Source organism: Bactrocera oleae, chromosome X, assembly GCF_042242935.1.
Source record: "Bactrocera oleae isolate idBacOlea1 chromosome X, idBacOlea1, whole genome shotgun sequence".
NCBI lineage: Eukaryota > Metazoa > Arthropoda > Insecta > Diptera > Tephritidae > Bactrocera > Bactrocera oleae.
Genome location: NC_091541.1, coordinates 33,504,901 through 33,519,925, shown reverse-complemented (window position 1 = coordinate 33,519,925; position 15,025 = coordinate 33,504,901). Strand labels below are relative to the sequence as shown.

The following is a 15,025-nucleotide window of genomic DNA, read 5'->3' as shown; positions in this document are numbered from 1 at the left end:
CCAAAAATATTGTTTTTGTACATAAAATTAAAAAAAACTGTCGATCGAATTGTGATAAATGAACATTAAATGATGTCAGATATTAAAATAACTTTTAAATCAAGAAGGTCTAAATTGTTTCAGTTTATTCAAAAATACCTGATGATTTACATAATTTAGTGATTATAATTTGTAACTAAAAACCATAGAAACTCTCAATAACACATACTTTATTTTTCGATCAATATCAGGCACCACTCGTCGAACCAAACAAGAAAATATTCAAAAGTTCTTCTTAGCAAATTACCTAAGCAAAATAATTAATTACATATTATAGTTTTAGAATTTTAGCATTTAGGGCAAACATTGCATCATACAATACAATACTACAAATACATTACTTGTTAAAGCAATATTAGGTCATTTCAAGATTAACACAAGTTGACTGAGCTGTTTTGCTTAGTATCAAAATGTTGATATAAATATGTATTTTATTTAAAAAAGTAATATGCATAATCATCAAACAATTATGTATCCAGCAAAAATGTCCAAAACACTTTCTTGGTATTATTATCTTTTTTATTAAATATATAATACAAAAATTAAAAATATATTTAATTTTTTTAAAGTTTTTTTTCATTGCTCATTAACTGTGTATAACCCACTGATTGACACATGCATTTACAGCCGTCAAAGCCTCCGCATTCACTATGTGGCACGCCCAAACAAAACGATCGCTTTAATAGTTCAAACCGTCACCGACGCAAAACCGTGGATCAAATCAGCTAATACGACCTATCCTATGATTGATGATATGAGCGCAATGCAAATGTACACTTAACCACCGCTTCCACCGTCCGCTTCTACAGACCGTACGGTAGGATATCCGCGAAAATTGGATTTTTTCCGTAAAAACGAGTGCGCTGAGAGCAAGAGAGCAATCTCTTGCAACGCAGGGTTGTCAGTCTCGATACTTTGTACTAATTAAAAAATAACCTTGAATATATAATATTTGAAATATTATTAAACTAACTCAAAATCACAGTCGACTACATTTATTTATAAATAGGTAGACTATTTTTAATAGTTGGATTTTAGTTTTGAGCTTTTACATTATGAAAAATTATAACAAAAAAACTATATGTGTAAAAAATCGTGTATACAAATAGAACAATGGTCACTTTGTTGGAATGAAAACAAAAGAGAACAATTCCTCGTTGCAACTACGGGCATAACTTTTGGCAAATTTGGTTTGATACGGGCGGTAAGTACGGACGGGAGGAATGTCGATGACTGTTTGAGCTATAAGAAACTACGGCTATAGCGGCATTTACCGGGGAACAGTTTGAAGTCGTGTCATGTTTTGGAAACAATTTGGAACAATGGCAGCTTCTTACGCTCGTAGTTGTGAAGAGAGTAGTGCGATTTTTGTCATTTATTTATTTTTGTTTTATTTTGAACTGTCAGTTTACGTGTTGCATCCAAAAAATGCCTATTCAAAGCAATAAACCTGTCATTTACGTTTTTAAATTTTTGCTGGAGCCATAACGGTTATAGCCGTGACCTAGCTTAAGGTACTGAATCAATCAAAATTAGGTTTAGTTAACCCCGACGTTACACGATCAAGAAACTGCTTTCAAGTGGCAATACATTCACACTTTTATACTACCACACTCTCACTTTTCGATTTTGAAAGCCGTCTTGTTATCAATTTTCTCATCCAAGTCGAGTGGCAAGTTGAGCATCAAGTTTGAACAGCTGATCACATAGTTTTGCAAACAAATGACTATCAATTGTCGGGAATATCAATATTTCCTTATATTCATGGATTGTTATCACAATATAACTATGTCTATCATTATATCATTAATTTCGTGCAACATTTTCAACAATTGATAGGGGTTTCTATAACGACGGCATCTTGAAAATATTATTCATTATCAAGTTACTTCCAGCTTACGTCACAGCTGTCAATTTAAATTAATTTTGACAAGTAGTTTGTGTGATCAACTTGAAAGAAATTTTATGATCGTGTAACTGCAGCGTAAGCGAAAAAGTAAAACTATTCTTCTAGTAGTATCCTAAAAATCACAAAAACATAAAGTGTCGAACTCCGCTTGTTTCTACAGCCCTTCAATGTGTTAAGCAAATAAAAACTGAGAAAAAGAAATATATATAAGAAAATATATGTCTTCGATTCGCCCAATCTTGTACAATTGTTAATACTAGCTGTCTTAACATGTAAAAGCAACAACGTTCTTGATATGAATTCGTACTAGATAGAAATGCTACCAAGTTTGTTTTCCATTTTTTATGTCAGTTTTAAGTTTTACCATTGAGAAAAGCTCAAATTACATATTATTATACAAAATTAAAATACTAAGATTTTTATTTTTAAAAACTTAGGACCTAATAAATTGCTCATGGAAGACAAAACTAAGAAGTTACCTAAACGGTTTTTGACGCGAAAAGAAGAATAGCTCCACCAAAGAGGATCGCAACACAATAGCGCATACATCATGTTAACGCAGGATTGCACCGCAAGTGCCGTCCGTTTGTTTGAACATCTAGTATAGCTTGTTCGTTTCGCTTCTCTCCAACGCTTGGCGAATCGAAGACAGCTACTGTCACATGCATACCTTAATACAATAGCAGAGTTTACAACAAAATTTATGATTAAATGAATGCCCCAAATACATACTTCTACATTTATGTAAATCCGTTCATTAATTTGTTGCATCAAATACATACAAACATTGATATATTCAATTAATTAAATATGCACTGTGCAACTATGCATAAAAAATATATGTATATAAATTTAAGAATCGATCTCTAGTTCCATATTAGATGAGGTTTTTATACAAGCCCGTTCGACAGATTCGAAAGATTTCAATAAGGCAGACGAGGTTTTAGTACAAGTAGAAGAAGCAGCTGTGGTTAGCTGTTTTTTAGTAGATTCCATTGACATGGCAGAATGACTTATTAATATATCCGATACTGCGTCGGTTCTTGAAGTTATCTTCATATCGGTAGAAGGTTTTGCAGAAAAGGATGAAGTCGCTAAAGACGAAGAGAGCTGGTTCTTGGCGGGTGGATCTTCATTACAATATTGAAATTGTGATTGCTTCTGAAAAGGTGCATTTTCGTAAACTGGCATTATAAGAGCCCCTTTTTGGTTGTCAGTTAAGGCTATATTGTTATGGCTAATGGGAACTGAAGGCATTTTCACTAGTTCCTCAGCACCAATAGTAACTATTTCTTTGTTGCTACTGCTTTGTATGCTGGTTGACGACTGCTGTATTGTCGATGTCCTGCTGATGGATTTACTGGTGCTTGACATCTATTAGGAAACAATACATAATTCATAAGTGTTCTTAAATGCATGCATGCAATAAATTACTATGTACAAACATGTTATACTGACCATAAAGATAAATATTAAAACACAAATATATGAATATGAAATTTGAACGGGTAATGTTTTGTGGACGAAATACGAGTGTAGTCAATTTAAAATGTACGGGCGCATCTATAAAAAATTTTACATCACACATTATTCTAAATTTAATATTGTCATATTATCTTATATAGACATCGCCCTCATTTAAAAATACCTTGGGTATTCCACCGATACTCCTTATATAGGGCATAACAGGCTTGCTGAACATATCAGCCGATTTCATCCATTATCAGCCACTAAATCGCATTACATTAATTTTCGGGCAAAACTCCCATGTCATTTCATTATTATATATCATTTACCAATTGCAATATAAAAAAATGTAATTTTGGAAGACCGTAAAATCAAGTTTATAGAGAGAATATCGTTTATGAATACCAACATGTCTATAGAAAAAAGGGAACCGCCCAATAGGACAATCCGCTGAATACTCATGTGGCGACTCAATGTAGAAACTACATCAGTTTGACATTGACAGGTTCCGCATCCACCGTATTCGCTCGATCTGACTAAGGAACTAATTTGCATATTCGTCATTTATTGCTGGAGGGAGAGTGGCCTGATTATATTACATTTTACGTTTGGATTAGGAAAAGTCTAGTATTGGGCGATAATATATCAAAAAGTACAGCAAGCATTTAGAAGATCAGAAATGATCTTAACTGTACGAGTATATGGGAAGATCCTAGCCAACTCTCGGTCTGTAACCAATTAAGCTACAAATTTGGTACAGAAAGTTACAGAGTGCTCTGATACACTGTACCGAAATTATCTTTAGAATGTTTAGAATAACGGCGTTATTGGGTGTGGCAATAGTCCGCTTCCACTCATTTGCAATACATTGCATTGTCATTTAATACTCTTACATGCACGATATTTTATCAACATATCTGAATTTTTATTATTTTTAGTAATCGTTTGCCCAGACTAACAGATGGGCGGGCGCAAGGTAAGGCCAACATCCGGAAAAAATCATACCACTTAATCATTTTGATGATTTTCCTATACGTACCGTGTATATACGAGGTGTGTCCAAAAAATATCGGAAATTTTCGTTTTTTGAAAAAAATATTCGCCCTTTTCCCGTTGGCGTTTCCAAGTTGTAGTCGTTGTTATCGTCACTTCATTTATAAATTCGTATTCTTTAAGCATACCGTAACATCAAAGAGCTGTTATCGAAAGTTTAAATTAAAATTGAAAAAGTATGTTAACGCCCATTTCCGCCATTGTATCTGAAGTTGTTATTTTAAAAAAAAAATTTTATTTCAACCATTTTGTGAATTTAAGTACAATAAGACAATAATAATAATAATAAATGTTGCTCTAGCTTCGGATTTGTTGTGTATCATTTTTTTCTTTATTTTGAATTTTTAGTCCATCCATACCTTTAATATATACATATGTAAATAAATGTTAAGCTCCTTTATTGATATAAGAATGTTATTTTAAAAACTGTATTTACTTTATAACAACCGTCTCCGTCGCGGCATTTTGGTGGAAATGAATTAAGGCTTTTCGAAATATTCCTTCACAAAATATCGAAATTCAACGGTTTTATCTCCTTTCTTAAACCTTTAGCATAGGCAGGATTTTCCATTTCAGACACTAAAATTTTAAACTGCTACGCATATTCAAAATTACTACAATGACAAGAACGACTGTTACCATGTATTTACCATATCTGTTTCAAAATGGGGAATACGAATTTAGTTTCGATAAATGTCGATAACGCCAACAGGAATCCCAAAAATACATTCTTACTTCGTTTTAAAATGATAATGACAACGGAAATAGGGCCGATTTATTCATTTGTCTACACTAATGTTGTCGCCTTTGAAAACGCCCCCATTCGATAATATGCACTTATGCCAGCGCTTCTTTCAATAGTTGAAAAACTTCTCAGACTCGATTTTTGGGATAGCCTTTGCTCTTTCAGTAATGTTAATGTAATGTCATCTATGCCTGTAAAACGACGGCCCTTTTAGAATATCTTTATTTTTGAAAATAGGAAAAAGTCACACGGTACCATGTTTGACGAATATGGATTCTCTACATCGTAACAGTATTGTTTATTGTCAAGAATTTACGAAAAAAGTCTTTCATCTATTTCTTTTAACAAACGAAAATCGCCAAGCTCATGAAAACACGTCTAACCTTAGCGCAGGGATAATGGGATGCCCAACTCTTTCCAGTGTGAGAGCGCCTCAAAATTAGCGTGTTTTATAACATTTTGCATTGTAGCCAGATCGGACAAAATAATAATTTTTGGGAATTTAAATTAATTACCCATCATTTATTAAGATTAAATATTATTATACATGTATCCGTTAAACATATGCAGAAACTTTTTATTTTTTTTTTTTTGATTTTGTGATATATTAAACAATTGATTTTTGAACTTTCAATACGTAATCAAAAGAATAAATGTATTAGCTCTCAATTAATAAATGTTTTTAAAAATTTTCAATTGAAAATCAATACCACTTAGCATGACATCACAAAAGATATCATCACATACATTTCAATTTCGCTTTTCTTTCATTTTCATTGTTTTCCAATTTTTGTTAATGATCTTCAACAACAGCACAAATCTCTCTGTTTACATATTTTTCTGTAGGATTTTAATCTGGCCGTCCCTCTTTTTCCAATTGCTAAACGTCAGACCTACTGAACTTTGCTTGAGTTCAGTAGGTTTTGACGTACATACATATGTATATCATTTAATTCGTCACCTTGCGACGGTTTAACACTGCAGTTACACGATCAATACCTTGCTTTCAAGTTGATCAAACCACTTCAAATTCTTGAAAGTTTTGCACGACATTAATAATTTAAGGAAAAAATGGAATGGGAAGAAAGAGATGATATGAAAAAGGCCATTTCGTCGTTCGAAAGCAATTCGAAACAATTAAAAATCCAATTTGTTTGCTTTTTTCAACTTGTTCTCCACCATAAGCTATTCGAGAGACAGAGACATTTTAATTTCTGCTGTAATTGATTGATATTATATATATTGACATCAATTCTTGAATACAACGAAATATTCACACTCCCGACAATTGAATGGTGTGCATTGTTTGAAAAATTATGTGATCAGCTGTTTTAACTTGATCGTCAAGAATTGAATGAAAATATGATATCAAGACAGCCTTCAAGTTCGAAAACTGAGAGTGTGGTAGTAGAAAAGTTTGAGTGTATTGCAACTTGAAAGCAATTTCTTGATCGTGTAACGCCCGGGTAACGAGAGGTATTCATTGACATTGACTATCAATATGCATTTGCGAATTTGAACAAAAGTATAGTCTTCTTGTCTTGATTTGTTACATACATATGTAAATAGTGTGAAACCACGAATAATTTAAGGTATTTTGTTTATCTAACATATACACCCACTCATATGTGGTATGCTCGTATGAATGCATTATAGATTAAACTCAATTTGGGCGACGACGAATATTTGTCGTACTCGGCGACGCCGTCGGTGACAAGAATGCACAATTGTATATGAAGATGAACACTATACGCGACGGCGGCGAGCTCCGCCCACCATGATGATTTTTCAGATATAGCTATATCTAATTTTATCGCCAACCGCGGCGGCAAAAACGGCATCACCATATCAAAGAAAAATTGTTTTCAGTAAAAACTTAAGGATTTTCAAAAAAAATTTAAGAAAATGTCTGCGTTGGAAGTATTAAGATGGTTTATGTTTGGTTTCGTCATTTATTGTGATATTTTTGAGCGCGGAATATACACTATTTGCGACGAAAATCGTCGGTATTGTGTTTTACTCGGCGGCAACCATCGGCGAAAATCCGCCCGACGGCGTCGACGAGTACGACAAATATTTGTCGTCGCTCGTATTGTGTTTAAGCTATTACTCTTTTATGGGCGAAAAGATTTTATAGTTGAACTGTATGTGAAAACACACCATAGCTTTGACGAGTTTTTTAACATTAAATCCGAGTGATTCCATAAATTTTTAAAAGTGTGAAAACATGAGTAAGTCTAATTGTTGCTGCAATATTACTTTTTTAGCTCTTAATGATTGTTAATTTAGCGTTAGTAACAAAGCCTAGTCAATATTTAACAACATGGATTGCTGTATGCAACTTGCACAAGCGTGATACTGAACTTACTATTTTATACTTAGCTTATAATACTAAAAATATTCATTAGAAACAGTAAAAGTAGCAGCAAAAATATGAGATTCTTACCTTTGACTCAGTATTAGACTCCATAACGATTTTTGTTAAGCTTAATATCACACAAATCTGTAAAATTAAAGGTGATATATAATATTATGTTATTTTTAAATATGTATTCGTTGCTTTTATTATGTTAAAAAAACATCTATTCAAAATTTTTAAATTCGACAAAAGTGCATTAGGCAAAATTCGGAAAGGATGTATGTGTAATAAATTAGTGAAAAAAGGTTCAAATATGGCAGAAATTATAACGAATGCTACAACCGAGTTTATGATAAAAGAGCATTTTCATGACTCGACACCAAGGATCGGAGATACTACCGGTGTTAAAGCGAGTTTATCACAACTTAGCATAATCCAAAAGATCATTACAAATATTCCATATTTGAAGATACTAAAACTGAAGACAAAATCCCACTTTGCTATACTAGGCAGTTAAAAAAAACTTTCAAGCTACCTACATTCTGGACACCTGGATGGAACAGTTTATTATATTTATAGCGGAACTCCGTAAGTTGGAAGATTCGGCTGAGAAAGCGAAAAGACCCTTGGTGATGGGCGCTGACGTCAATGCGCACCACACGGTATGGGGTAGCAGCGATACCAACGACAGGGATGAGGAACAAACATATATAGGTCCTTCTTCGAAAAACGTTCTAGGTGTAACACTACAAACTAACCAATCAAGAGTGAAGATTGGGAGGCGCTTTGGATACACTCGATTTCTGAACATAGTCCAGAAATCCTAAGAACTCTTACTGTGATTTTTACAGGAAGATAGTAACAGGAAATTTTAAAAACTAGAGGAAAGGACCGTCACACTTACGAATATTCTCAATAAAGCGTATTACATCGCATGCCCTCCATTACATGCGAAGCGTGGTTCGAAGTCGCCTTGGTGTAACAGGGAACTCCAATCACGTAGGCGCAGTGTTCAGAAACTCTTAAAACTGGCCAAGATAGCTGATGAGGAGCCCTGCTGGAGGGAATATAATAAAGGAATTTAAAAAATAAATTGGCAAAGCCAAAAGGGAGTCGTGGAAGAAATTCTGCGACAAGTTGGAAACTACAACCGTAGTAGCTAGGCTTAGAAAACTACTATCCAAGCACCCGACTACCCCTAGACTCTTACGCAAAAAATGTTGAGAGTGGACTGGTTGCAGTGAGAAATCACTGGAAGACCTAGTCAACACGCATTTTCCAGGGTGTTCGAATGCTACTAACTACAATATATGAAGGATGTTAAAGGCTTAGCTATGTCCCTATTTTACGGAGAGAGGCGAGGGTCATTTTTATACCAAAAGCAGGCAGGAGTCCGCCTTTATTCGAAAGAACTTACTTAGATGTCTAAATAAGGACCAAGATTCCATCGGCTAACATATCGAAAGCTCAACACGCTTATACGAAGGGTAGATCCACCGAGACTGCACTTCACTCGTTAACCTTATATATAGGGCGTCTTTCTTGACATAAGCAGAGCATTTAATAATGTCTCCAATAATGCCATCGTTAATAGTCTGGAAGCAGCCGGGATAGAGCCCGCCATTATAGGATAAATAAAAGCTTTACTAAGCTGAAAAAATAATAACGCTGAATTGAACGAAACTAGATTGCTCAGACTAGCGCGAACCGGAACTTCTCTGGGGGGTGTACTGTCGCCTCTCCTGTGGTCACTTGTAGCAAATGTACCTTTGGGAAAATTTGAAAGAAGAGCATCCAAACTGATAGTCTATGCAGACGACATAGCTATACTAAAGCCGGCATGTTCCGAGAGACAATTAGTAGCGTGATGAATAGCGCTCTAAAAGTTATACACCAATGGGCATTATCGGCTAACCTAAAGGTAAATGACGGTAAGGCGGATATGGTAATCTTTACAAGGAGGTACAAGATCCCGGCATGGAAACCCACGAGACTCAACAGGAAAGAGTTAACTATTAGGGATCATACCCAAGTAATTTTGGAAAGCAAACTGACGTGTAAACTCAATGTGGCGGACAAGGTGAAAAAGGCTCGTGGTGCTCTCTACGCTTGTAAGCAGATGCAAGGGTCAACACGGGGCCTATCACCTGTCCTTATGCATTGGTGTTACACAGCAGTAGTCCAGCCAATCTTACTTTACGATGCTTTGGCGCGGTGTACCGCTCCCAGTAAAATATCATACAGGAAACTGTTGGAGCGTGTATAACGGCCAAAACAATTCCAACGGCTGCACTTAAAAGATTACTCAACCCGCCCCTGTTGATATTGCAGAGGAAAGCTTGGAAGCGAAATCAGCTTCCAGTAGAAATTTCGGACACAACTCGATAGGCACGGGCTCGGTGGATAAATAGACCATATACCCTCACGCTTTATCTGGGAGAAAAGGTTTCAAGTCCCGCTAAAAGAGGGTAGTTGACGCAATGGCACACGATCCACCAGTGACAGGCGACCCTTCAACCTGACGGGATACTGTAGTATCTTCCAGGCGGAAGTAGTATCTTCCAGAAAAGCTGCAGAGATAACTAATAACGCAAGAAATTACCTAAAGAATATCAATATACGTCGATATCAAAATGACAATTAAAGCAATAATCTCGCATCTCATTGGAGAATGTCCTTAGAACCAGGGTGGCAGTGGATATAGTGGCTGCCGGAGAGCGGCTACATATATACTGGATTCCAGGCCACGAGGGCGTTCTGAGAAACGAAATAGCAAATAAGATTGCCAAAAGTGCCATCCGGTTGACTACCAAACCAGTTCAGAAAATACGCAAATCGTTAAAACGATACACAATGAAATTTCCGAAAGCGCTGAGAGACTGATCAGCCTAAAGTAAACTCGTATCAATAAATCTCCATATGGCATTACAAAGAGCCTGTAAAGTCAACCGGGAAGTCGAAAGTCTCTATATTGACGCTTGGTTTTAGAATTAAGCTAGCTTGAGAACAAGTTTCTACGCATTTTTATTAAGATAACTTACACAATCAAAGATATATTCGAAATAAAGTTCAATAATATATATCACTATAATATGTAGTATATATTGGGGATGTTGGTAGTTCGTGGACCGACCCCACCCACCGTAAGTTTAAAAATAATTGTATTAGCCAAACGGGAAAAAGAATAATATTGCTATAGCAAAAATACGAAACTACACGAAGAAAAGTTTTATGGAAGTTGTAAAGTTGTTATAAAATCATGAAAAAACTAATTTTCTTATCAACTGAAGAGCTCTAAGAATCTAATAGTAGTTGTCATAAAAGATATGAAGTCTTCGGTTGACTCTAATGAATTAAAGGAAGCTCTTGAAGAAAATGACCACAGCCAATGTTCAAAATTGCAGTTGTGCCAAATGCTAACCACCTTAAGAACGCGATTTTAAAACAATTCACACTAAAAAGAAAAGAGGGTGGAAGGAATAGAATATTCGCCGCTGTGAGTGACACAAGCGAATCGTTCCCATTTGTATGGCAGTTCCATGATATGGAAGAAAATGAACACAACACAGCTGCAAATATTTTGCAAAAAAGTATTCCGTTGATGTATCTGATAAGTTGTCCAATGAAAATATTCACCACAGACACGTTTACGATGCACATTTTGAAACCCGTCTTACAACTTGTTGAATACTATCAATGTTCGAAAATTAGGAAGAATTTGAGAACATTTTGCACTTTACCCGTTTCTTTTTCTAGTGGTGAACGTTCGTTAATGCTTTAGCAAAGATCAAAATTTCCATCGTTCATGCTCATCACAGGGCAAGATTTCAGGACTAGCTACACTGTACCTTGAGGCAGAATTAGACAAGAAGTTGGACTTTCAGACTATTATCGACGCAATCGCTGACGCCAAAGCTCACAAAGCTCACTTCTTAGTTCCAAATAATTCAATTCAAAAGCGTAATCATTAATTAGATAAATAAATGTTTGAATGAGATGTTTGTGTCTTCTTATAAACTGTCAATTCCCTATATTCCAATATTCCGGTATAATGTGAACAAATATTTTTAACTGAAAGTCTATGTATGAACTGTTTTATAGATTACTGATTTTCAAAATCGTACAAAACAAATTTGTTCCACCCAACATCAACAAGAAAACAAATTTATTACAGATGAGATGAAAGCATAAAACACTATGTCGTATTTGACTTTTTCTTCAAAAACATTGAAGTAGTTAGTGGGAAAATAGTTAATAAAATTTATAAAGTATTAGAAACATTCCTACAAGCAAGGACCTCCACCGTTTTACTCCTGTGCCCAGTTTGTTTCTCTCACGGCAACCCTGTACATACATACATACGCAAACAAAGAGGTGAAACTTATAAAAGCAGTATAAAAATGAAATATGTACATTCCATACAAATAAAATTTAAAATATTTGCTCAACCGTAGAATCACTAACTGCCAAGAGTATGCGCACAGCAAATCATATCTGTGTTTGTGTAGTATTTGTGACCTATATCCTACGTTGAAATATACCATTAAGAAGGAGAATTTAAATAAGAAATATTTTATAAAAAAATAAATAATTTTTTGTTTAGTATTTGTGGAGGAAATTGCACTGGTAACCACAGAAAAAGAAATTGAAGTTCTCGTTCCAAAAAAAAACACGTTGTAACCAAATGCTGAATGCTCCTTGAAGTTATGCTAATGCGGTAAAAGGCAATACTGTACAAATGCAATTGCGCTAAAATCAACCAAGTGGAATTATGATTTTAAACCTCACCCAATTTATGACACAAAATATTGTAAATCTTTTTAAATAAAATATGAGCGAACTAAATACATATTTGTATTTATAAAGTCAACGATGCTTACCAATATAAGTTGGAGTTCTCAATATTTATAAATGACAAAAAAATATAGATATAATGCTATAATCAGAAACTCATCAAACAAATAAAAACAATTTCTTTATATCGGGACTTAGGCTCTATGTTACAAATTACCAAGATCGAAAAGCGTATGGAGGAACATCAGGTTTGATAAGAAATCGGTTAAACCACCATGCTTTTTATATCATGTTCCCACCAAAAATTTGAAGTGATTAGATTAAATTTAATCTATTCACTAATCTAGACTATCCTCACTGCCGTTGGCGGTTTATAAAACAGCTGTTTTTGACTAGCCGATAAAAGCTGTGACATTTTTTCTCGCTACAACTTTATTAGATCGGTTTCGCCAGCCTCACGCCACATTACTGTCCTTTTTATACTCTCGCAACTTGTTGCTACAGAGAACAATAGTTTCGTTCACCTAACGGTTGTTTATATCACCTAAAACTAATCGAGTTAGATATAGGGTTTTATATATATAAATGATCAGGATGAAGAGACGAGTTGAAATCCGGGTGACTGACTGTCTGTCCGTCCGTCCGTCCGTCTGTGCAAGCTGTAAAAATTGAGATATCTTTATGAAACTTGGTACACATGGTTCTTCGTACCGTAAGACAGTATTAATAAAAATAAAAAAATTGCCATAACTAAGTCACACAATAAGATACAAAACTGTTACTTGGTATACAAGATCACATTAGGGAGAAGCATCTACAGTCTAAAATTTAAAAAAAAAGGGCGAGATCTCGCCCCCTAATAGGTTTAATGTGCATATCTCCTACACCGCTAAAGCTATTAAAACGAAATTCACTGGGAACAAATGTTTTTAGCATCTCTATCAACAGGGGGTGACATCCCCGCCCACTCCCTATGTAACGGTACTGTTGAAAACTACTAAAAGCGCGATAAATAAAGCACTAAACACGCCAGAAACATTACATTTTATCTCTAGGATGGTATGAGATGACTTTATAGGAACCACGTTCAAATTTAGACAGTGAGCGTGGCATCGCCCACTTTTAGGTGAAAACCCATATCTTGGGATCTGCTTAACCGATTTCAACAAAATTCTGTAATTAACATTCTTCTCATATTTCTATACAGTACGAAAATGGGCGAAATCGGCATTCACCACACTTATTTCCCATATAACAATATTTTAAATTCCATCTGATTTTTTCACTTTCCTGTATGCAAATCAAGCAACAATAATTAATCAGCGTAAAACTTTGCGTGAAGAATACGTTTAAAGTATGTCACCTTGTGACCAAAAATTGTCTAAATCGAACCAAAACTGTTCAAGCCCCTACGTACTGAAGATGTGAACCCCAGTGCCTATAGTTGACTCTTTACTGAAAATATCGGTCAACATAGAACGAGGCGGCAAAGAAATCTAAAACGTGTATACCATTTGACTTTACGAGAGTATAAAATGTTCGGTTACATCCGAACTTAGCCTTTCCTTACTTGTTTGATACTATTTTCTGTCAATTTCACTTATTTACTTGATATTACTTCAATTTCTAACTTTTTACTTTCTTGTTTGTTTAATTTTTTTTACTTTGACAGTTTGTAGAGTCGAAATCAACTGTGATAAAACGAAATGTGACAAGCAGAGGGATATATCGATTATATTAGATTTAAATCACCTCGGCGACGAGGTACACAAGTGTAATTTTTGTATGGCGAAGTCTTGCTAAATCTAGTAGATTAGTGAGATAATCTACTTAACAGCCTAAATCCTGTGATAAAGTGTCGGTCAGAACATGTTATTAGAGTCTCATACAACTGCTCAAATTTTACAACAATATCTCGCGACAGAGACTTAAACCTTTCAGCTGTATACTGTTCACCTCGTTATAAAATTAATAAAAATGCTGTAATAAAATATATATGTAAATAGATCACTTTCATAAAATTTTGCACTGTGCTTCGTCACAGAAGATTTGAAACTTACAGACCACCGTTGTGTTTTGGGGGGGTGGCCATTATGTAAGCAGTGGATCTATTCATTTGAAGTACACCCTTTTCAGAGGTTAAACACTCTGCCTCGGTAACCTTTTATGATTCGAAAACGACGTGACATGGAAGGTTTATTGTAACTAACTAAGAGACCTGTCATGTTGAAAGCTTTAGATAATAAAATGTGCAAGTGAGGAAAAACACATAATAACTACGTCCAAGTTTATTACAACAAAATGCAAAACAATTACAACAGAATCCTTAAAAATTATTTAGTGCACAAAACTAATAATATATAAGTCATAAGATGCGGTATGATATAATTACTCTTCAAATCAGCCAGTTTTTAAACTGTTTTAAAATTTAATTGTGGTTGTAGCTTTTAGGTAAAAATATGTATCTGACCAATTACTTTTTTGATTTTAATATATAAGCAGTCGGAAGACAACCTCACCTACATTTTGTTCTTCTAATTGACTTTGATCAATTTGTGAGACATTTAAATTAAATAAAGAGAGATATTTTATTGCACCTAACGTGTTATGAAGGAATTAATAAAATTCAGACGTTCACCGAGCTTCTATGTATCCTTTA

The 15,025-nt window shown here is 34.7% G+C and overlaps 1 protein-coding gene and 2 long non-coding RNA genes across 12 annotated transcripts in view; 1 reads left to right on the top strand and 2 right to left on the bottom strand.

Annotated features, from left to right (window-relative positions):
* The window catches only part of LOC106621201 (interaptin), a 113,028-nt gene that overhangs the window by 96,682 nt on the left and 1,321 nt on the right, over nucleotides 1–15,025 (bottom strand). For all 10 annotated transcript variants that reach the window (XM_070112449.1, XM_070112455.1, XM_070112456.1 and 7 more), the window contains one exon: nucleotides 7,660–7,716. In XM_070112449.1, coding sequence (XP_069968550.1) covers nucleotides 7,660–7,683 — 24 coding nt within the window. In that variant the 5' untranslated portion in view covers nucleotides 7,684–7,716. The remainder of the gene's footprint in view (nucleotides 1–7,659; nucleotides 7,717–15,025) is intronic.
* LOC138858017 (uncharacterized) lies at nucleotides 4,454–6,228 on the bottom strand. The gene is made up of 2 exons (XR_011397290.1): nucleotides 5,469–6,228; nucleotides 4,454–5,404 (listed from the first exon to the last, which is right to left on the bottom strand). It is a non-coding gene; the product is annotated as an uncharacterized lncRNA (long non-coding RNA).
* Nucleotides 6,720–14,425, top strand: LOC138858016 (uncharacterized). The gene is made up of 2 exons (XR_011397289.1): nucleotides 6,720–6,805; nucleotides 14,039–14,425. It is a non-coding gene; the product is annotated as an uncharacterized lncRNA (long non-coding RNA).